Source organism: Recurvomyces mirabilis (genome assembly GCF_035927965.1).
Source record: "Recurvomyces mirabilis strain CCFEE 5264 chromosome Unknown scaffold_3, whole genome shotgun sequence".
Classification (NCBI taxonomy): Eukaryota; Fungi; Ascomycota; class Dothideomycetes; order Mycosphaerellales; family Teratosphaeriaceae; genus Recurvomyces; species Recurvomyces mirabilis.
The window spans coordinates 92,282-114,994 of record NW_027041937.1 but is presented as its reverse complement, the minus strand read 5'-3'; the positions used below and the strand labels follow the sequence as shown (position 1 = coordinate 114,994).

The following is a 22,713-nucleotide window of genomic DNA, read 5'->3' as shown; positions in this document are numbered from 1 at the left end:
ACGAGCATACATTAGATCGTATGGGTACTGGACGACAAGGCTGGCTGGCTGAGCGCCCACTTTCTTGGACGCGCCCCGGGAATGAGTAATGTATGGACATGGGAACGTCAGAGCGAAGGTCGATGTGGCTTACGGACTCCGCTACTGTAGACCACCTGTACTGTAGCTCGTATTCCGTAGATGACCGATATACTTGATCTCCATGCAATTTGTGTATTGCGCTTGGACAGCACAGAGTTGTGTTGTCTGTGTCGACCTTCCAGTTCTTAGTGTGGGCACATTCGTGCATGCGCCACAAAGCTGTCGCTAGCGGGCTTCCACTTCTTCATGCCGGCGACAGGCTTTCAAACAGTCGCAAACGATGACCCTCTTCGCGCGTACCGTGATCAATGCTCCGCGCCAGTGTCTTTTACTCGAGAGCCAAATCGACAAACGTAGCCAGACCATGGTCAACCAATAAACAGCCAGCCCTAAGTCGAGACAATGCCAGATCTGAACCATCATGCCGTAAGCATATCGACAATGAGTAAAGACATGTCCTTGGAAGAGCTGCTCTGAAAAGTCTCGCAGACATTACTATGATGACAGAACGCCATCGCTGCCGTCGTTAGCAAGCCACGCCATGAATGCGACGGTTGTTCTTGACCAAGGCGGGAGCGTGAGCTATACCAATCTTGATGTCATATCAGGCAAGGTCATTGTACGATGTGAGTCGGCCCGTACAACAAAGCACGGCGCGCTTGGAAGCAATTTTCTGACGAGGTTCACCTAGGTGGGAAAAGTATCGACGTGGCCAGCATCGTCGTCAAGCTTGAGGGCGAAAGCCGAACAAGGCTGCTGTCACCTCCTGGTCAAAGTATGTCTTTGCACTCAGATACAGCAGGGCTGAACTCCATGGTTGCTAACGGTATTAGATGGCGAAAGACCGCGGCCGCAGCTGGAATATCACAAAATCTTGTACAAGTATGTGACGTGCTATCCTATCATCTTCACGACTGGTGATGAGCCATATCTGACCACTTCCTCAACCCAGAGTACAAATGGTCTTCCCACCAACAGCAGTGCTTGATGGCAGAAGTTCTACTGGCAGCAAAGGCTCATACACCCTCCCACTAGGCCAACACGAATACCCATTCCGCTTCAAGCTACCTTTCAACAATACATGCGCTAGCGATCGAAGCCAGCTACCAGCCGTCAGCGTTTCCGGAACGGGCGTCGAAGTCTCAAAGCCACCTACACAACATGTCAAAAAGACACTGCCGCCTACATTGAGCGGCTTCCCAGGAGAAGCTGAGATACGATACTTCGTCAAGGCCACCGTAGCACGATCCTCCATCTTCAAAGAGAATCCTAGAGCATATACGCCTTTCAATTTCTTTCCGATTGAGAGTCCTCGACCACCATCCTCGGGCTCGGAAGTCTATGCTCGACAGCGGCACAACTTTAGTCCTTATGTTGACGGTGAGCCTGTGAAGGCCAAAGGCAAAGGTGTGTTCGGGATGAGAAAGGATTCGATGCCTGCAATCAACCAAGATGCTCCCGCAATCAGCGTAGACGCACGCCTACCGGAACCGGCAATACTCACATGCAACAAGGAGATCCCACTCCGCATCCTTGTCAAGAAGCTCAATACCTTCAGTGAGACCGTATACCTACAGTCCCTACAAATCTCACTAGTCAGCCTGACGAAGATTCGCGCCCATGAAGTGCATCGTACGGAAACGAACAGCTGGATTATCATGAGCAACAGCAATATGGGCGTTCCCCTTGGCCTGCCCACAGATGTTGAAGGCACTGAAGTGGAGATTGGTGATCGGATGTGGTGCGACCAGACACTGCCCAACACGGTCGCGCCGTCATTCGAGACCTGCAACATCGCGCGGACCTACCACCTAGACATCAGAGTGGGTTTGAGTTATAGCGGCAGTACTGCAGGCGGCACAAAGGTACGCAAAGGCGCAATCCCGAGAATTGTATGCAGCACAAGATGCGCTTCTCATTTGTCAAGAGCTACAGACTGACTGTCCTCTTCGTAGCCACAGAACATTGCCCTGCCACTACGACTCGAATGCGAAGTCTTCTCGGGCATCACACCACCACCCGAACTCCTAGAAGCAATGGCGCGGGAGAAAGCCAATATCCACCGTCCATCTGCCTCAAATATTCCAATGACCGACAAGCTCAAGACAGAAGGACGTCTACCACCCGAGTTCGGCGCAGGACAAGTCCCGCCAACTCCTTTTGAAGGGCCGAGTTCATCTGGGCCGCCAGAGCTGCCAGCTCGACCTGGTGATGTTGGTGATGCACAGCCGCCGATGTATAGTGAGGCGCCACCGAGCTATGAGGATGCAATAGCTTCGAATCTGCCGCCGGTGAATGCGCCGAGGCCTGAGTATGCACCTCCGCCGCCAGCTGCCGATGATGCGCTGCTGCGTGATGAGAAGAAGGGGTGGGTAGGATGAGTGTTGTTTGCTAGCAGGATCCGTGTTCTGCTGCAGCGTGGAAGACAACATCATAATCGAAAGAATGAGTGCGATGAAGGAGCTGAGAACGAAGGACGCAGCGAGAGTGATGGCTTCTGATGCTTCATTGATCCTAGATACTTACAGTAATTTCTAAGTGAAGTTTATCAATGAGTCTTTCGGTAGTCACGTGCTGTGGCTGAGGTCGCGCTAGTATAAAAGCCCGCTTTCGTTGCTTCACAAACTCACTTGGCCTGTTACAAACCACTACGCTTTGAGCAGAAACACTGTGGACGAGCCGACAGACGTATCTGCACAGTGCGAGAGGATAGTGAGGGGGTGGTAGACAAGATAGGAGAGCAACACGAGCCGCAGATCGAAGCGCGCGACCTACCACAATACTCCAAGTCTGCCGTATCAGCTGGCTGTTGACCCTCACGTGCGCCAGCGTCAGCGACCAGAACACCTCACATACCGCATTTGCGGCGAAAGCTCCTGTCCACATTCGAGACTGTCGACAGCAGTCTGCACGAACCCTTCACGATGACGAACCATCTCGTGGTAGGTGAAAGTCGGCGTTATGTGTAGCCTGACGGGGCACAATGTCCAGATTGGCATGCTGACACCCACATCTTCAGGGCGACGTCTATCTCAAGATCGTTCAGGATGTGATCCGGGATTCCAAGGCTGAGTTCGAGGAGAATGGTGTGAGCCAGACGACGCTGACGGACCTCGAGCAGGTGGGTTTGCATCCCTTGTTTCATTGCGCCCACAAGCAAGCATGCACATCCCATCAAGCCGATGTCCTTTCCATCATCTTTCCGCATATCTCATCAACAAAGAACGCGAAACAAAAGAGCGTTCATCATCTTTCCTTCCCGACCACTGCACCGAAGGATCCGCTGGCAAAGGCGATGGCCGACGCTGAGCAGACGAGAAGCGGGGCTTTGCGATCTCAGAATTGCTGGGCCGACCTCTGCTTTAGGGTGCCAGCTTTATACGTGGCTTAGACCTGGCCCCACGCTTTTTTCACAACCACGCTTGCCCACTTTCAGACAGAGCCCACAAAACATGTGACTGTGCCTTGAACAGTCATCTGTGGCGCCATCAATACATGACCTGTACTGACTCGCTTGTAGGAATGGAAGACGAAGCTGAGCAGTAAGCATGTCGCTCACATGCCATGGGATCCCAAGCCAGTGCCACCGCCGATGCCACAGCCACAAGCGCCTTCGCTTCCATCAGCTTCTGCGACCAACGGCTTACCACAACAGTACAACAGTGCCTACAATCAGCCACCTCCACAGCAAACTGCACCACACATCAAAGCTGAGCCGAACTATGAGCAACAACACCACGGTCTCCTAGATAATGGCTTCCCACAGGGTGTGCCGCAGTTTGAAGGTGGTCAAGCACGAGCTCAGGTACTCAGTCAGCAGTACATGCAGCGCAACGGGCTAGCACTACCTGGCCAACGTCCTCAAGCCATACCCCCAAACGCGCAACAACTAACGCCAGCTCAAATGCAGCAGTACATGCAACAGCAACAGCAGCGACAACAAGCTGCGATGCAACAGCAGCAGGCACAGCCACGAATCAAAGTAGAGAACGACAGTCCCCAGCTCAGTCAAGGCCAGTTCCAGCAACAGCAACGGCAGCAGCAGCAGCAACGTCAACCGAACCCGGCGTACGCTCAGACCGATGGCGCGGACGAGGGTCTCAGCGAGTGGCAAGCGTATATGGCTCAGCGCCGTGCCACCACGGCAGAGGAGATGCAGCAAGCCGATCGTATGATGCAAAACAGTATCGAGCAGCACTCAGCAGATCTCGAAAGCGGCTTGATGGTACCGTTGAATGCCCAGCCAAAGGGCGCCCGCAACAAAAAGCGCAGAGTCCCTACCACAGCACAACCCTCCGCCTCAAGCACACCCGTGGTACCCCAACTCGACGGCGTGAAAGAAGACGAAGACGAAAAGCCCGTCAAGGACGAAGAAGACGAGGACGCAATTAACTCCGACCTCGACTCCGATGAAGACCCCACGGGTGACCTCAACGACGATGATGACGAGGGTGGCGACACCATCCTCTGTACGTACGATAAAGTGCAGCGCGTGAAGAATAAGTGGAAGTGTGTCCTCAAGGATGGGGTGTTGAGTATTGGGAACAAGGAGTGGGTTTTCCACAAGGGGAATGGGGAGTTTGAGTGGTGAAGCATGATTTCGTGCGAGTGGGATGAGATGAATTGATCCATCGTGAGAGCTTGGGTGAGTGGGAGGGTAGTCTGACATTATGGAGTCGTGTTCATCACGTTTGGGTTAGAAGGTCATGACCACTGAGCATGACGATGGCGTTCCGGTCTTGGTGAAGAAGAGGTTGTACCATGATGACTTGAGGCGTTCGCGAAGCTGCGTGGGAAGGCTCACAAGATTGAACATGGCTCGGCTTGAGTCTGAGTCGGCTGCATAAGGAGCCTGACATCTGTTACCTAGATTGTTTCTTCTTTCGTGCCATATTAGCACCAAGCATCGTATCGTGGACATGACATATCCGATGTTGTCATTACGTCCCTGGTCTACGATAGTCCCTTCATCATGATGATGCTGCCTGCCGTTGTGATCCTGACGGTATGATGGTGCCCTGTAGGATATCTTTTGCACCATGGTGCGAACTGTTCCGCATACCCAGAATGGATGGCTAGGGTCGCGGGACCCTATGCCCTCAACCTCAACATCACAGTCTTTCGGCGCAGGTGGGTTTGAGACTTGGGTCGATGCGTTCAGAGCTTTGACAATCGTCAATTACAGGGCATGCACAATGTTTCGATGCTGATAACAAGAGCTCACCTTATCGCGCTCGCCATAGCAAATTCTGTGGCTGTAACGTTGCTAATCAGCATAAGTTTCCCAGAAAATGACTGTGATGATCCCAGAGGAAGATTTTCCTTACATTCAATGATTCGATGGTACTCACCTGCCAGCAATTCGCATGTCAGCAAGAGCTCCTCTTCGCATTATCCCACCCAAGCCTGTTTCTCCCTAATCTTCATCCAACTCTAACATTCCCCTCCTCATCCCGCACAACATGCACAGTACTGAACTCAAACCTCTGCCAAAAGTCCGACACAAGAGAGGAATACTGACCCGCAACCCGCCACCTCTTCTCGCAAACTCCCAGCAACTCCTTCAGCTCCTGCAATCGCTTACCGCAAACCGGATCCGAGGATTCGCGGACATACCATGCATAATTCGCTGCGGCTTGGTAGAAACTATCTATAACGAACACAGGGAGTCGAACCAGTCCTTCGGTCTCGATGTAGTATCTCACGTGTCGAGCCAACCTCATCACGATGGCGGAGAACTCGGACAGACCTTCGATAGCAGCTTTCTGCATCACGAGTTGCGCTTCCGGACCGTTGAGCACGGCGCGCTCGGTACAGCTGTAGGTATCGTAGAGGACGAAGAGGGCGGAGTAGGCGATGCCCATGCTACTGCATAATGTCGCCCTCGTCCCTGCGTCCAGATTCTCTGCTTCCGCTTCGTCCGGGAGGAGGGTGGCGAGGGCCCGGCAGGTTTTGTTGAGTTGAAGCGCTTCGTCGAAGCGGTAGTCGAGTGGTAAACCGGTATCGCTTGTATGGCGGAGGATTTTGCCTAGCAGGTGAGCGGCTTGGCAGGTTCGGGCGAAGGGGGCAGCGCGGATCGTGGCGCTCGCTGATAGTGCGAGGGGTGCCGCGACGAGCATGTGGCCTTTATCCCAGGCTGTGTCGTCGGTGGGGAGATGGGTGTCTAGACTTGGGTCGGCGGAGGCGAAGGGTTTGCCGCGCGATCCGATGCTGATGAAGCGGTCGAGGAGGATGACGGCCCACCAGACTCGGCGGCGCTCTTCTTGTTCTGTCCAGGTTGTTGGGCGTTGGAGGATCTGGGGGACGTTGCGTTCGTGGATACCCATTGCGTGGCCGAGACGGGCGGCGTGGCCGATGGTGAGGTAGGCGGCTGGGTAGATTGCGTGGCCTGTTTCGTAGAGGGATATGAGGAGGAGGGCTTGGATGAGCTGGATGCTGAAGCCGTTCTGGGATTCGATGTGGGTGTAGGCTGATTTTACGTCTAGATAGAGTTGGGTTTGTGGTGCTTCGCCTTCGGCTAGTTCGAGGCAAGCTAGTTTCATGGCTGAGAAGAGGAGTGCTATGTCCGCGCCTGGCTCGTGGAGAGGGTTTGCGAGATGTTGATAGAGTCTGATCTTAGAGATTATGGGGAAGTAGGTGTGCACTGTGTCGAAGTAGTGTTCGATCATGCCCCTCAGGTCCAGTGAGTTGCCGAGACAGGCTAGAATGCTTGGTGGCGGTCTTATGTAGGGTGCCTGTATCTGGGAGCGTTCATACTCGAAGGCGTTGGAGTCCAGGAAGTACAAGGATGGAAAAGAGGAAGAGCTTTGGCCCATCGGCCTGCCATTTCCTGCGAGGGCACTGTACGGACTGCTGCCATGGCTGTTATTGTGACCATTGCTGCCGCCATTGCTCTGCGCCGGAGTCACTACACCTTGCGAGAGTAGATTCTTCAATTCGGCAACTTCCTGCCTCAGTGCTACGAAGTCCTCGGGCGATGGTGCAGCACCGCTACCACGAATCTCGTCGGAATAGTCACATGGTCGACCGATGCGGATGCAAAGACCACAGGAGGGAAGGATCTTGTCACATTTTCGTTTCTGCTTCCGGCAAGTCGTGCATGCCTGGGCAGCGAGCTCGGCGCCTGCGGTTGTAGCGGTGGTAGTTGTGGTACTCGTTAGGATATGCTGCAATGAGGGCTCCACATTCACGTCGTCTTGCTGGAAAGTGCGGACGATGCGGCCGTCGGTGTTGTCGGGTGCTGGTCGCTTGCGTTGGGCGGGTTGGTCAAAGTACGGTCCTGATGAAGATGTAGACGCCATGAGGTACTATAGCCCAGTACAATGACTCTGCTTGTCATGGATCAGGCAGCTGGCAATCTTGCATTCACCTCGTTTCCATGTCTGCTCGATCGTGACTGCTTGAATCGGAATATCGAATGCTGACTGCTGACTAAGAGCCGAGCTCCCAAGCATGACATATGACCTGCAGTAGCTCTTTTGCCTGCCTAGAGTCTACACATATCACACTTCTACCAAGACAACAACAATGGAGCAAACCCGCGCTCTCAACGCTCTGGCACCCTTCCTCGCCCTCGCCAAGTCTGCCACATCTCCACGAGCAGCAGTCGATCTCATCACCCAAGCCACTTCAGCACCCAACACCTACGTCTTCGCCGAGCTCCTCCACCAATCAAATATCCAGGCATTAGCTAACGATGAACAACACGCCTTCCACCTCGAACTACTAAAAGTCTTCGCCTACGGCACATGTGAGAGCTACAATGGTTCGTCACCAACACTCCAACCACATATCGTGATAGCTAACACCCACCCTCCACCAGCATCAACCTCCACCCTCCCACCCCTCTTCCCCGCCCAGAAAACAAAACTCCGCCTCCTATCCCTCCTCTCCATCGCCGCCCAAAAGCATCCCAACCTCACCTACCCCTCCCTCTGCGCCCGTCTCTCCTTGGACTCAGCCATCGACCTCGAACACCTAGTAACCCAGGCAATCTATAACGACCTCCTAAGCGCCACCCTAAACCCTGCCTCCCAAACCGTGGTCATCACTTCTGTGGCACCGTTGCGCGATTTAGCGCCTGGAAGCGTGGGGGATATGATTGCTGAATTGGGTGCTTGGAGCGGGAGGTGTGAGGCTGTGCTTGGGGAGTTGGAGGCTGAGGTTGCGAAGGTGAAGGCGGAGGCACGGAGGAGGAACATGGGGGAGGCGAGGACGGAGAGGCAGGTTAGTGGGGTTAATGAGGAGGGGGGTGCGGGGAAGGGTGCTTCTGGCGGTGGTGGTGGGAATGTTTTGGGTGATGGAAGGGGTGGGAGGATGTTGAGGGGCTCGGGTGGTGGCGGGGGGAGGAAGTTGGGAGAAGGGGATGAGGAGGAGGAGGATGAGGGGGATGCGATGGATTTGGACGGTGGGAATGGAGTTGTGGGTGGGAGGAAGAGGAGTGGAGGGTTGATGGGCAAGTTGGGGGGTGGGAGGACTGGGAGATGAGAGAAGCGTAGGAGGTATGGTCTCTAGAGCAGATGCTCTTGCATTGTGCGTCATGCACGCCGCACAGTACTGGTGGCAAACTCGCCAGCCGCCGAGCACGAGAAGGAGAAAACGTTTCTCAGTCCTGGTAGTGCGGGTGAGCACTGCCACATTTTTGCCAACGCCACCGCGCTAGCAAGGGCACGATGCCGAGAAGTGTCGTCCAGGGTCAAGCACGACATGGATGAAGAAAAGTCTTTGAAGCTCTTATAACGCTCAAGATAGTGCAGATCAGTCGCCAAGAGGAATACGATGATTATGATGAGGAGCTATAACGTCCATAGCTTAGCCACGAAAGCATGAAAGCTCGTATTAGAGCGGTATCAACCCCTGATTTCATGCTCCCCTGTTCTCACTCTCCGGCCCTTCCAAAAAACATACACCACCTCCCACTTCCTCCTCCCAATATCTCCTCCGAACCCCAACCCCATCGATCACGCCTTAAGCCCCCACAAGCACAACAACAAACGTCCCAGCCGGATACGCCGCAGTAAGATAAACATCCAACTCCTCATTCCCCTCAATCGGATACTCATCCTCACTCCCATCGGCATTCTTCACAACCCCATGCACGCTCAGGACTTGTGCCGCCGCGCCGGCTTTGCTAAGAGCGGCTGTATGGAAGGCGGACATGTTTCGGGCGCTGAGTTTGGCTAGCCAGAGATTGGGATGGTTGGCTGAGAGGGACGAGGTGGGGGAGAGGCGGAAGTAGGCTGGGATTGACAATTGTTCCGGGGTCTGAGTAGGAAGAGGTGATGGTGGTACCGCAGCTGTGGGAGCGGATAGTGCCGGATCAATGGGCGTGGCTACCGGTGCGGCCGCTTGGTTGGCACGTCTCGCGGGTATTTTCTGCTGCGCTGACGCCGTACTCGCTTCTGCCACCCCTCCTTCTGCCGCCTCTCCTTCTACCGCCTCTCCTTCTGCCGCACCTCCTTCTGGCCCGCTGGCACCAAGATTAGTAGCCGCCTTCGCAGCCGCAATCTCAGCAAGCTTCGTCCTATCCGCCCACCTTGTGCCCCTCACACTTCCCGGACCAGGCCCATAATGCTTCCGATGATACTGCCTCTGCTCCGGATTCTCGCGCAACCTATCGTCATTCCTGCGCTTCACGGCATCTCTACACAACGTCTCCATCGCGCGCATCTTCTGGTGCTCACCCTCCGCCACCACCTGCTGCAGGACAGGGGACGTGGCGAACCAGCGTTCCCGGAGCTCGGTCCAGCGTTCTAGGCCGCAGGCTAGACGAGTGGTGTATTGGTCTTGTTGGAGGATGTCGTAGAAGGAGCGGCGGATGGTTTTGCTTGCTGCGGGATTTAGGCCTAGGAGGTTGTTGGCTTCGGCCATTGTGATCCTTTTCCCTCTATCACGCATGCGTTTTGTGACGTCGCCGCAGATGACATCTACTGCATTCGCTTTAGCATCCAGATTGGGTTGGAGTGGATGCATCATAGCACTCAAGTGCATGTTCTCCACTACCAATCGGTCTTTTGATGCTTGCCAGGCTCCGGACTCCATGCTGGTCTTCTTGCGCTCGATGTTCATCTCGTTGCAGATTACTTCGTAGTCGTCGCGCATGGTCTGGTACATTTCGTTGCTAAGGTGGAGGTAAGCTTTACATTCGTCTAACGTCGTCTCAGAATCGTAGCGTGGTGCCATGCCTGGGTCGTCAGCGGGTAGGTGTCCATAGCCGCGAATTCGTCGGCGGCGTTTGCGCGTGAGCAGAGCTTGGTCAGACTCGAATTGCACTTTTGCGAGATGCTCTTCACGACGGGCGAGCTCTTCTGGTGGCAGACTTGGCTGTTGTGTCGCCGCTTGAGCGTCTGCTACGGTCGACTCGGGCTCTCTGGCTCCATCCTCCGCAGCTTCCGTATCAGGCTGCTCTCGTGCCTTCCGCTTCCTGGTCTTGGCGACGGATTCCTGGTTCTCGAACGAGCCGAAGGTGCTTCGGCGATGGAAGCCATTACGGCGGCGTAGTCGTTGGAACTCTGGCTCACCAATGTCCCATCCTTCGTCTAGCAGTACTTCGAGAATCTCCTTGACGCCATTGTTCTGCTCCCACAGCTCACGAATGCGATCGATCACGACTGGCTCGTCTTCGGGCTTGAGACGGTGTCCACGTCTGGGAAAGTTCCACTTGGTGGAAAATTGGCGGCGAAAGATGCGTGGTCTAGAAGCTGAATGTTAGCAGCGGTCCGTAAATGGAAGGCACGCAAGTACAGCCGTACGCTGGGATCTCGCTTTCGGGCACATTGAAGTGGTTGGCGAAATATGTGGCTATCTCTCGTGGTGTCTTTCGCTCCACAACGGACAGCTGATAGCAGATGTCCTTCTTATCCTGTCCATGGTCAGATGATCTATATATTGTGGGAGAAGAGTGATGTGATCTACCTCCCAATCGTATTTCGCCGGCCGTCCCATGGTCGCGTTTGATGATCTGGTCTGCCGTAGAGGGATGGCGGCGTGCTAGAAAGCGCAGCTAAACAGAACATGACGTGCACGGACCTCTCAGATGGCCGAGCTGCTTCGACGGCAAAATCTCGGCAAAGTGAACTTGCTCTTGCTTGCCATTTACTCCTGCACCAGCACAAATCAAGCATCTGCTTTTTTTTCAAAACTATGATTGAACCGACTGAGAAGCCATCATGTGCGTACAGCACAAAGTATGCCTCTCTTTCGCGTCTGCTGCTGTCGTCGATGGTTGTGCTTGCCTCCTTCTTGGGACTGCACGGAGGACGCGGCCCGGTTGATGTCTGGGTAAAGACGGAGCACCACCAATAATGTCTTCTGCCAAAAGCGGCCACGAAGCAATATATCATGTAGTCTATGGTCCTAATACCATAAGTATAGAGGCCCGCCTCTGCTGGACTACGTATCACCGCAACCTCTTCGCATGCCTCTCGTCGATAATACTAAGAAGCAGAGACCCGGGATCACTACAACCCCGAGCTGTTGTTTTCGCCGCGGTGCATTATTCTCTCGTGGACCCCTTGATATAACTATCTCCTTCTCGACGGCTGGATGGTTTGCAGAGATTCGACAAGTACTGCACCTGGTCACTTTCTGGAGGGATCACAGTCTTCGCATTCAAAGCCGAGTCAACTTAGTGACGATGTCTCTCTGGGTATCGAACATGCTACACCAGTTCATGGGACTTCTCGTGGCACGCGCTGCACGATGAATGTTGGCGTTGCCAGCAAACAAGGAGCGGCTCATGGTACTGGCTACTGACCGTGTTTGATCATGACTTCCAGCATTTTCTTCATCTTTAATCATCTGTCTGTTCCTTTATAGCTGATCTATCATCCGGACGTCCATCGTCACACTCACCAACAGCTACGATCGCTATGGATTTCCCACCGTATCTCACGCCGACCTGACCTGTTACAGAAGCAACAAAGACCAAGCCGTTTGATCGTCCTGCTGGAGGTGAGTATCGTGGCCAATAAGAGCCTTCATTTTCAAGCCTATTGTTTGCACGGCTGATCATATCCAGGGCTAGCATCGTCAGCGTCGCAAGGCATACCCACAGAGCATGCTTGTTGGCCAGCCCGCCCGAACTTCAGCAGCACCGCTACGGCACCCAAAAGTTATGGAGCCAGCCCCTCTGCCCAGATATCGTCGAGCATCCACGCGGACTTCCTCAATGTGACGCTGATCATGAGCATCTCTCCGACCACGACGATCTTAGCTGGGTCAATTGCTCGTATGATGCCTGCGGAGACAGACTCAATAGTAACTGGATCACTGGCAGGTACCGCATCATCAACGACCAGTGATGCGGCCGACACCAGTCCGTACATTGCAAGTACGATACTGAGCAGTACGGACGTCCGGTCAAGCACGACAGAAGCCGTTCTCAAGCCACCAACCATCGAAACCACACTCCTGCCAATCACATTATCTGCACCTACGCCCTCGTCTACAATCTCTTGGTTGGAGATGACTTCGATTACTCCCAGCAGTGTCTTGGTCTTTACGCTGTCGTCTGCAACGAGTGGTAGCGACGACTCCGTCAGCACCGATCTTGGGACAACGACAACCTCTTACCTGACGACCTCACCTACAAATTCGGCCATCAATTTTTCCACATCTTCCGACACAACGCATGCAATCAGCTTGACAAACGTCGTCCTCTCGAGTACGATGACAAGTACCAAGACCACCATGAGAATCAGCAGTACTGGCACTCAAGCTCGTGCCACCAAGCCCATCGGCTGGGTGGCTTCCACGACTATGGTTGTCCCGATGACCAGCCAGACGACGCTTATCCAGAGCACTATGGTGACGTCCGGACCTGTTAGCAGCCCATCAAGCACATCTTCATATACAGCATCTGCCAATGGCTCGACTCTTGCAATTTATGACGCTAGACACCACTTCACACGCCCCGAAAAGGTGGTGGCAGCTGTGGTACTGCCCATCGCATTAACAGTTGTTGCGGCTATCCTCGCTCTTGTTGTCTGGCTTGAACACACGCGGAGACAGGAACGGCGAAAGAGCATAAGACGACATGAGATCCTGTCGACTGGGACTACAAGAGCGTCACTGGCATTACAACCAGATATTCTCCCTCCAGGAACTACGAGCCGCAATTTCGCATTCCCTACTGCTCCAGCCGGTCCGCCACGATCAGTCAACACAGTCCAGTGCGAGGGCGGGTCAGCGACAGGGTCTGCTGTCCATGAGCCGTCGCTGGCAGGATCGAGCACACACAACCAGGCACTCGATGAGGACTACCACTACATCCTCAAGGACCTATGAGTGGCTGGACGTAGGTCCGGTCTTGGCCCTGCTGCAGATGCCCGCGAAGCTGAGCAGTGCCAGCATCATTTTGGATGGCGACCTCGATGATCAGATGCACATGTCTTGCGCATGTTGTATGCGATGTTCAGCTCTGTTATATGCGTGCTGATGTAATCAGTGACAGGGATGAGAAAGTCCTCGAATAGCGGCCAAGCTTCGGCTTCGACACGTTCTGCAAGTTCTACTGCTGCAGCTGACGAAGAACATCATCAATGTATCCTAAGCTGTACATACGGAGCCCTCGGACGTCAAGAAAGGTACCCTCCCACCTACAATATGACGTCCAATTCGCGACACTGCTGGGAAGCTGGACCGTTCTCATGCTTATTCCGATGAAGCAATCCTTCATTGCAAGTCTTACCCCAACATTCCGCTTACCCTAGGTCTTACGTCTCACCGATCCACATGCCCAGTTCCTCCAACCACCGGACACGAGCTCGCACTCGCACATACATGGTCCACTACACCTAGATCACCAGTCCACGTTCACCTTCCTGCCTGACGCAAGCGAGGACGTCCCCTAAGCAGTATCCTGAACAGACACGATGCCATACTAGGCTACAAAGACCCCTGTTCCGATGCAGGTTCGCTGCCGAGCTGACGTTCAGCTGATGGCTTCTAGAAGGTGATATGGAATTGTGAAGGTACGACGGGGTGTCACACCCTGCACTTCGCTGACAAGTTAATATATTTCCTTGACGTTGCGATCCGGGTATATTGCGTTTACGACGTCGAGATCCAGTAGATCAAAAGGACGGAGAAGTGAGGTGAGCATAATGTAGGTAGGTGGGTACTACATAAGCTCGACTGTTCCTGCGTCCCATGTCAGACACCTCTTCTAGCATTCCGTCGAGCTTCGAGCTTACTCCCCTATCTCAGAGAACACGCACAATGGCGTCCACAATCGCCGCAGTGGCTTTACTTGCCGCGCTCGTCCAAGCACAAGGCAACTACAGCCACTCAGCTACTCCCACCATCACTCCTGGAGGCTCTTATTCCACCACAACATTCAACTATAGCGCCGCCAGCACGTATCTCCCCCTTACCGATTTCTCAAACGAGCAGTTACAGTTCCTGTGGGACCAAGTCGGGCCGCTCGAGACTGCTACCATCACTACCACCGTCTCTCCTACCCCCGAGCCGTCCGAGTATCCTAAGCCTAACTTTATTCACCCGCTCGTCCCGGCTTATGTACCTGAGGTCGCAGATGCGAAGTTGCCGGATGATTTCCTTTGGGGTGTGGCATCTGCTGCTTTTCAGGTCGAGGGGGCGGCTGATGCGGAGGGGAAGGGGCCGTCTGTACGTTGAAACCATTGAGAGCACTATGGACTTTACCATTGACACTCATCTCAGGTCTGGGATCTGATCCCTCACCGCTGGGTTAACTCTATCGTGGACAATACCACTGGCGACATCGCGGCCAACGAGTACTACCTTTACAAGAAAGACAATGCTCGTCTCAAGGCCCTCGGCATTCAATCGTACAGTTTCAGTACGGCTTGGGCGAGGTTCTTTCCCTATGGTCGTGGACCCGTGAATCAGCAGGCTGTGGCTCATTATGATGATTTGTTTGCCGATCTCGAAGCAAACGGCATCAAGGCTGTTACAACCCTGTTCCATTGGGATAGTAGGTGCCTTTACCAGACTCACGGTTACTTGATGGAGAATATATGAGTATCAACTGACCTCTTTGTAGCGCCGCTTGCTTTGTTCAACAGCTATGGTGCCTGGACCAGCCAGGAGATCGTCGCTGATTTTGTCAACTATGCCAAGTTTGTAATTGAGCGCTATGATAAGCATGTTACGGCTTGGATCACCTTCAAGTGAGTAGACTTTCCGAACAGGCCATCGCAAGTGGGACAAGCTGAACAAAATGTCAGCGAGCCACAGTACTGCAACTGGCGCTTCTCAAACTACCCCTTTGGCAGCATCTTGCCCTCATACAACGGCATTGGCAAAGGCGGTCTCCGTGCCCAATACCTCTGTGGCCACTATACCCTCCTCGCCCATGCCGAGGTCTACAAATGGTACAAGAACGAGTATAAGGGAACCAAGCCCATGACTTTCAAGAACTCGGCCAACTACATCATCGCCAATAGCAGCTCAGCTGCAGACCAAGAAGCTGTGGGGAGGGTTAATGACTATAACATGGGCTGGTACGGTGGCGTTTGGAGAGATGGCGATTACCCTGCTACCTTGAAAGATACCTTGGGAGACCTCCTGCCTACTTATACCCAAGCACAGAAGGACCTGATCAAGGGCGCCGCGGATTTCTATGCCATCGATGCTTATACGACAGTGAGCCTTCACCATCTCGTCCTTGGCCTGACTGCAAGTGCTCTTCCATACTAATATATACTTTCTCCAGCTCTACGCCGCCGCCCCACCAAACGGCATCGCAGCCTGCGTAGCCAACCGCACCGACCCACACTACCCCCAATGCGCCACCACTTCCCAACTCCAACCCAACGGCTTCCCTGCCGGTCCCGCCGCCGACGCCGGCGCCACCTGGCTCTACAGCACCCCCGGCGGCGTCCGCCCATTCCTCTCCTTCATCACGAAAGAGTACTTCCCTGCTGCCAAGTCTATCATGGTGACAGAGTTTGGATTTGCCGACCCGGCGGAGGGTGCGTTCAGTACACTTGAGCAGATCCTGTGGGATCTGAGACGGGCGGATTATTTCCAGGGGTTCTTGGATGAGATTTTGGCGGCGAGGGTGTTGGATGGGGTTAATGTTACTGGGATCTTTGCTTGGGCGATTTATGATAATTTCGAGTGGAATAGTGGCCTGGGTGAGTCGTCTCTATATACACATCGTTATCTGCATGGGCTTTTTGCTGATGAGTGTGGGTTCGCAGGCACGAAGTTTGGGCTTCAGTATGTCAATCTGACATCTTATGAGCGCTACCCGAAGGCTAGTATGTTTCAGTTTTTGAATTGGTTTAAGAGTCATGGGGCGGAGACGACTGCTACTGCTAATGTCACCACGCCGATTGGGAAGAGAATGCCGGCGATGCAGAGAATGGTGTGATGGTATTGCCATACACTTCGTTCAGGGCGAGAAGGCGGTCTGGGTTGCAGTGATGTCGAAGGGGATTAGCATTCGTCCGAGTCAGGTAGCGAAGTTGTCGGTTTTCGAGCTCGAGGCGAAGTGGTCTACACGTTGGCCATTGATATTGGACAGCCCCCGTAAACACCTGACAATGCCAGACCCAGGAGCTCATCTTTCCATTTGAGGTGATACGTGGCTGTGCTTACTTACATTGAAAACCAGCATCGTGATGACCATGCACAATGACGCCCGGAAGCTCTCGGCTGCCGGCAACACGTGCCACGGAAACCCTGCATGTAAGAGCCATGGCCTCATTTCCAGGGCCAGATCTAGCCGATGCCGTCCTCGATTTCGGCGTCAAACGTCGATGCGGACGACCTCACAGCGACACTGGCCATCGGTGGGGAGATTCCAAGCAAAAGTTGCATCGAGCATCGGTGGGGCTGGGAGGCGTAGGAGGTGTGGCGCTTCCAAGTACGGCCGGCGACCGGAGCCATGTCCGGCGCTGCTCGTGGACTTGTGAATTATTATAGTACGGGTGCTACTGCGAGTGGGAGTGGGAGCGGGAGTGGGAGTTGTTTCGCGGATGTTGCTGACCAGACTCAGGCACGCGATCGTGATGTGCCTGATCCGGCGGTTAGGCTAGGACTCGTGGATCCAGCCTTGAGCGGTGCTGGTTCTGCTACGCATTTTGGTGGCTTTATGGGAGACATGGGTGGGGTGGGGATGAGTGGGGAGGGGGAGGGGTTGGACGTGGACTTGGATCTCACCATGGACATGGATATGGATCTCTCGCATGCGGGCGGGGACGGTGGAAATGTGGCTGAGGTTGGATTCGGTGGCGGGGTCATGGGACAACATCAGCAGCAGCAGATGGGAGCTTCGAGGACGGAGCAGATGATGGGTGGACGGGCTGTTGAAATCGCAGATGGCGATGGTACACCAACGACTGCACAATCGCTCGAGGCCGGCATCATGGCAGGAGCAGGTGCCGGTCCCCTACCCACAGGCTTCGGTATGGCAGCACAGCAAAACGGCAGCACACTCACCGAATTCACCAAGCGGAGGAATTGGTCGCAGCGCGTGATAGAGGAGTTGAAAGATTTCCTCCATATTCTCACACCTGACGGCCGCATCCTGTACGTCTCACCCTCATGCAAAGCAATCACGGGCCACGAATCACATTCCCTCTTAGGAAAATTCATCGGTGAATACGTCCACCCTGACGACAGCGGGATCTTTATGCGGGAGTTCAACGAGAGCATAGCGAGTGGCAACAGCTTGCGCTTCTTCTACCGATTCAAGAAAGACGATGGGACATACATAATCTTCGAATGTGATGGGCACCCGCATATCTCGCAAGAACCACATGTAGCACCGCAGGGTTATAACGCGAGTATGTCGAACGGAGGGTCATATATGTCTGGGCAGTGTAGAGGATTCTTCATGATGGCTCGACCGTATCCGACCAAGAATGCTGCACTCCTGGACTCGTTCCTGGAGCACAAGATCGAGAATGAGCGATTAATGAAACGCATCGAGGAGCTGAAGCGCGAAGAGCAGGTGGAGAACGTAGAGCAAGATCGTCTCTACCGCGAACAGACCGCTTGGGTGACGGGCATGACCCCCTCGGAATCCCACCAAAGTCTGTCTAGATTCGGTGGCGGAGGAGGAGGTGGGGAGAACGCATCGGAGACGCCGACCGAGACGCCCAACTATCAGGGCATGCCGCCGCCTGCTAAGCCGTCGCTGTCGAACACGGCGCTTACACGCCAGAATCTGGATAGTGCCCTGATGGCGCAGAAACCTGATAGTATCGCGGATAAGATGTCCCGCTACGAAGCCAATTCCACGCACCTTGAGAGCATCGAACTTATGACTGGGCTGCGGTATAGAGATGGCGAGCGAAGCCATGGGATCAGTACGGGCGACACTAGTCCAGCGTTGATTAGAGGCGATGCCGGGATTGCGATCTTGCTGGATCGGGATCGGGAGGGAAATAAGAAGGAGAAGAAGAAGTTGAAGGTCGCGGATGAGTATGTTTGTGCTGATTGTGGGACATTGGATAGTCCGGAGTGGAGGAAGGGGCCGAAGGGTCCCAAGACGCTCTGTAATGCTTGTGGGTTGCGGTGGGCGAAGAAGGAGAAGAAGAGGGGTGGGGATGATGGCAAGGATGGGAGTCCCGTCGGTGCTGGGGTGGGAGGGTCGGCTGGGCAGATGTCGCAGATTTCTGGGACGGCGATGCCGGCTATGCTGGGGCAGCAAGTGCCGAGTTTGCAGATGCAGAGTAGTAATGGGAGTAGTCAGGGCTGAATCCATGGAGGATTTTGGTGGTGAGGGCAAGGAGTCAAGTGGTGGTTCTGTGGTCGGAATTGTGATAGCGTCTACGGATGCTTTTGTGTGATGGATTTATGAGATGACTGGGATGCATTTAGACGTTGTTATGTATGGTGAGATGTGAAGAAATCTGTTCATATTTATGTTCTTCCCGTTGATTGCGGTATGCTCGTACATTCGTAGCTGCGGCTATATCGGGTTTAAATGATGTGGAATACAGCTTCGTTTGTCGATCACCAAGGTGGAGAGAGCTTGATGGTGTGCTCCTACAAGTATGCGCATCATCTTACCGCTGAGATCATGTCTTCTCCTCGTCAGCTAACATACTAATCATCTGCCGATTTCTGGCGATATCTTGGGAATCCACAATGGCGCATGTACAGTCCTCGCGCCAGATACTGCGCCAACAGATCTCTGGAGCTCCGCAAGTCCGGTTATGCAGTAGAGCTGCAGCGAGAGGCCGGCGAGGATATGCTACAGAGGATAGAGAGGAAAGGGAGAGCTTCAAGGGACAGTTGTACCAGAGTACGAATGAGCGAGTGGATCGGGAGAGGGAACAGCAGGCTCGATATGCGCGGATACGGGAGGCGCAGAAGGCGGCGAGGGGGAGGCCGTGGATGGTGCCTTTTGGTGAGGAGGAATACTTGCAACGACGATGGAAATGGGCTGACAATACGTAGTCTTGACCATGGGCTTGGCTGGTGGTTGGTACCTTGGCCAACGAGACCCGGGCGAACAGAACACGGCGTCCACTTTACCCTTGTCACAGACCACTCCGCCGCAACATAATACCTCGCCCTCGAATCTGCAGGCAGCATGGTCGGATTTCAAAGCTGTTGTCGGCGAGGAGAATATCTCCACCACGGACAGCGATCTGACATCCCATTCGGGCAGCGAATGGAGCTCTTACCCTTCTTTACCTGGCGACCGTCCCTTCGCTGTGCTGAAGCCGGGGAGTACCGGGGATGTATCTAAGATCATGGCTGTGTGTCATAGGCGGAGGATACCAGTCACGGCCTACAGCGGCGGGACATCGTTGGAAGGGCATTTCGCGGCTACGAGAGGAGGAATATGTATCGACTTCTCTCGAATGGATAAGATCATCAAGCTGAATAAGGAGGATCTTGATGTTGTCGTGCAGCCGGCTGTCGGGTGGGAGCTGCTGAATGAGGAGTTGGCGGAGTCTCAGCTCTTCTTCCCGCCTGATCCTGGTCCCGGGGCGATGATCGGAGGTATGATTGGAACGGGTTGTTCGGGGACGAATGCTTATCGGTATGGGACTATGAAGGATTGGGTGTTGAGTTTGACGGTTGTGATGGCGGACGGGACGGTGGTGAAGACGAAGCAGCGGCCGAGGAAGAGTAGTGCTGGCTACGACCTTACACGCAGCTTTATTGGCTCCGAAGGCACGCTTGGTCTCGTTACAGAGGCTGTGTTGAAGGTCACTCCTCTGCCGCAGAACACAAGGGTAGCAGTCTGCACTTTTCCTACCATTAGGACGGCAGCGGACTGCGTTTTCTCCGTCGTCGGAGCCGGTGTTCCCATTGCAGCGATAGAGATTCTGGACGATGTCCAGATGAGGTGTATCAACGACTCTGGCAGTACCTCACGAAGCTGGAAAGAAGTTCCTACCTTGTTCTTCAAATTCAGCGGGACGCCGACAGCAGTCAAAGAGCACATCTCGATGGTGCAGGGTCTAGCCAAGAAAGCCGGAAGCAAGACCTTCGAGTTTGCGAAGAACAAGGAGGAGGGGGATGAGTTGTGGAGTGCACGAAAAGAAGCCCTCTGGTCTGTCATGGCTAAGAAGCGCGACGACAGCGATCACGTCTGGACCACGGACGTCGCCGTACCGATCTCACGTCTTGCCGACATCATCGAGGAGACGAAAGACGATATCAGTAAATCGGGTCTTACAGGTAGTATAGTCGGCCACGTTGGAGATGGAAACTTCCATTCGATCATTCTGTATGATGATTCGGAGCACGATATCGCGGATGGACTTGTGCATAGGATGGTCAAGCGTGCGATCGAGATGGAGGGGACGGCAACGGGGGAGCATGGCGTAGGGATTGTGAAGCGGGATTATCTGCCGCATGAGATTGGGCAGCCGGCGGTGGATTTGATGAGGAAGGTATGTTAGGTCATATTCACATTCGACGCTGGGACGACATGCTGATAATTCATACGCGCAGATGAAACTCGCTTTCGACCCGCTATGCCTTCTCAATTGCGACAAGATTGTGCGCGCGCAGCAGCCGAAGCCGGGAGAAGTGCAGGAGTGGTAAGGTATGTATTGAGAGGAGTGTGGTTTATTGTATGCATATTTAAGCTTCTGCGACAATCACATCCCGTTTCCGGTGAAAGTACAATTACAGGGTATCATCGATCATGCATCGTCATCGCTGGCCGTGTCGTTCGTGGAACAAAAGTGGGCTGTCTACCTCTGCGGCTTTCGACCTCGCCACACATGTCTGAAGATCGTCAGCAAAAGCGGAGCCAGGGAAGGTGGAACAATTACAACTCACAGATTGTAGTACAGCGGCGAGTCCTCCCGGCATACAATCCTGGCTGCATCCTGGCACATTTGACGTACTTGCTGCTCATCATAACCCAGTACATGGGTGAAAAGCAAAACACATCTGGCGAAGAACGAGCGCTCCCATGCTCCCGAATTCTCGCTTAGGATCGTGTGGATCCAGTTGGACAGCTTATGCCGATGTGGATCTCTAGGGCGGTACTCCCAGAAGGGTATTTGGAAGGTGGCTTCATCGACATCCTCGAAGCCGGCGGCCTGTAACTGTTGACAGGTGTCGCGGCGAAGTGCGAAGGGTTTGCCGATATTTGCAGTCGCACTTTCCATGTCACGGTACCATTGCATCAGAGGTAGTTCGTCGGCTTGCAGGCCTGCTGAATCCGTCGAATGTGGCTCCCATGAGATCTCGACGTGTTCGACGATGCCGTTGGGTCTCATACATCTGGACGCTCGTTTGTACGTGGTCGGCCAGTCGTCGATCTTGCCGGCCAACAAACTCAAATGGACGAAGTCGAAGTCGCCAAGCGCTCGTGGCCAGTCTTGGTTATAGTCGATGGAGTAGTTGAAGAAGTGGGCATTCGGAGCTGCTGCGGCTAAGTCGCAGGGTTTGCGGAGGACGTCCATGGTGATGAGATCGATGCCGACGACCGCTGCTTCTGGGTACTCCTGTGCTGCTCGTACCGCCTGGACACATCGGTTTGTAAGGTTCTACTGTCTATCATGATGGGTTGTGCGACTGCACTCACCCATTCGCCCGTGCCACATCCTACGTCGAGCATCCGCATCTCCATCTGATTGTCCATGATAGTCAGGCACATATCACCAGCCAGAGCTGTGTCGTATACCAATCCAATAAGTACTGTAAGCATCGTCAGCGAATGTGCTATTGCTGGCAGGATCTGAGACTCGCAATCTAGGAATTCGCCCTCGGTCTTTGGCTAGTATGTCAGCGGAGCTCGTGTGATCGTCTGCTTGGCAGACACGCACCCTGTCCGCAGGGAATAGACCTATGCCTCCATGCCATGTGTAGAATTGACGGCCATGCCACGACCATAGTGCTGGCTTTTCAAGGAGTGACGAAATTGGTATCCTGCAAGGGTGTCAGTCAACGCTAGAAAGTTGTATATACGATTTACAGACCCTGCGGTGTGCCGTGGTAGACTTTGCTGCGGGTCACGAGTCATCACAACTCACATGGACCGAACTCGTCCGGGTCTCGAGAGCTTTGGAAGCTTCAGCAAACGTTATGTAACGTGAAGTGGTGGAGTGGGACAGCTGATACAAAGGTCAGCTTTAAGTGCCACTTTATGGTAGCGCCGGTTGCGCACCATGTTATACGTGTTGCAGGTGGCTAGAAGGAACAGTCCCAAGACCATGGTGA

At 54.0% G+C, this 22,713-nt stretch overlaps 9 protein-coding genes across 9 annotated transcripts; 6 read left to right on the top strand and 3 right to left on the bottom strand.

Annotated features, from left to right (window-relative positions):
- Positions 1-622: 622 nt before the first annotated feature.
- Positions 623-4,672, top strand: LTS14_001353 (uncharacterized protein; the record flags this gene model as incomplete). The annotated part of the gene is made up of 7 exons (XM_064834062.1): positions 623-707; positions 773-856; positions 915-963; positions 1,034-1,946; positions 2,037-2,453; positions 3,101-3,448; positions 3,602-4,672. The coding sequence occupies 7 exons, from the start codon at positions 623-625 to the stop codon at positions 4,670-4,672; spliced, it is 2,967 nt and encodes a 988-aa protein (XP_064697926.1).
- An 832-nt stretch (positions 4,673-5,504) lies between these two features.
- On the bottom strand, positions 5,505-7,382 carry LTS14_001352 (uncharacterized protein; the record flags this gene model as incomplete). Its single annotated transcript, XM_064834061.1, has 1 exon — positions 5,505-7,382. One exon carries the CDS (start codon positions 7,380-7,382, stop codon positions 5,505-5,507), a length of 1,878 nt encoding a protein of 625 aa, XP_064697925.1.
- A 226-nt stretch (positions 7,383-7,608) lies between these two features.
- Positions 7,609-8,568, top strand: LTS14_001351 (uncharacterized protein; the record flags this gene model as incomplete). Its single annotated transcript, XM_064834060.1, has 1 exon — positions 7,609-8,568. The coding sequence occupies one exon, from the start codon at positions 7,609-7,611 to the stop codon at positions 8,566-8,568; it is 960 nt and encodes a 319-aa protein (XP_064697924.1).
- A 480-nt stretch (positions 8,569-9,048) lies between these two features.
- On the bottom strand, positions 9,049-11,025 carry LTS14_001350 (uncharacterized protein; the record flags this gene model as incomplete). The annotated part of the gene is made up of 3 exons (XM_064834059.1): positions 9,049-10,774; positions 10,833-10,942; positions 10,996-11,025. 3 exons carry the CDS (start codon positions 11,023-11,025, stop codon positions 9,049-9,051), a joined length of 1,866 nt encoding a protein of 621 aa, XP_064697923.1.
- Positions 11,026-12,264: 1,239 nt separating this feature from the next.
- LTS14_001349 (uncharacterized protein) lies at positions 12,265-13,368 on the top strand (the record flags this gene model as incomplete). Its single annotated transcript, XM_064834058.1, has 1 exon — positions 12,265-13,368. The coding sequence occupies one exon, from the start codon at positions 12,265-12,267 to the stop codon at positions 13,366-13,368; it is 1,104 nt and encodes a 367-aa protein (XP_064697922.1).
- Positions 13,369-14,301: 933 nt separating this feature from the next.
- On the top strand, positions 14,302-16,441 carry LTS14_001348 (uncharacterized protein; the record flags this gene model as incomplete). Its single annotated transcript, XM_064834057.1, has 6 exons — positions 14,302-14,709; positions 14,764-15,037; positions 15,107-15,233; positions 15,255-15,708; positions 15,779-16,202; positions 16,269-16,441. The coding sequence occupies 6 exons, from the start codon at positions 14,302-14,304 to the stop codon at positions 16,439-16,441; spliced, it is 1,860 nt and encodes a 619-aa protein (XP_064697921.1).
- Positions 16,442-16,957: 516 nt separating this feature from the next.
- wc2 (white collar 2 type of transcription factor) lies at positions 16,958-18,775 on the top strand (the record flags this gene model as incomplete). Its single annotated transcript, XM_064834056.1, has 1 exon — positions 16,958-18,775. One exon carries the CDS (start codon positions 16,958-16,960, stop codon positions 18,773-18,775), a length of 1,818 nt encoding a protein of 605 aa, XP_064697920.1.
- A 392-nt stretch (positions 18,776-19,167) lies between these two features.
- DLD1_1 (D-lactate ferricytochrome c oxidoreductase) lies at positions 19,168-21,084 on the top strand (the record flags this gene model as incomplete). The annotated part of the gene is made up of 3 exons (XM_064834055.1): positions 19,168-19,429; positions 19,480-20,930; positions 20,992-21,084. The coding sequence occupies 3 exons, from the start codon at positions 19,168-19,170 to the stop codon at positions 21,082-21,084; spliced, it is 1,806 nt and encodes a 601-aa protein (XP_064697919.1).
- Positions 21,085-21,236: 152 nt separating this feature from the next.
- LTS14_001345 (uncharacterized protein) lies at positions 21,237-22,135 on the bottom strand (the record flags this gene model as incomplete). The annotated part of the gene is made up of 3 exons (XM_064834054.1): positions 21,237-21,270; positions 21,325-22,016; positions 22,079-22,135. The coding sequence occupies 3 exons, from the start codon at positions 22,133-22,135 to the stop codon at positions 21,237-21,239; spliced, it is 783 nt and encodes a 260-aa protein (XP_064697918.1).
- Between the last annotated feature and the right edge of the window lie 578 nt (positions 22,136-22,713).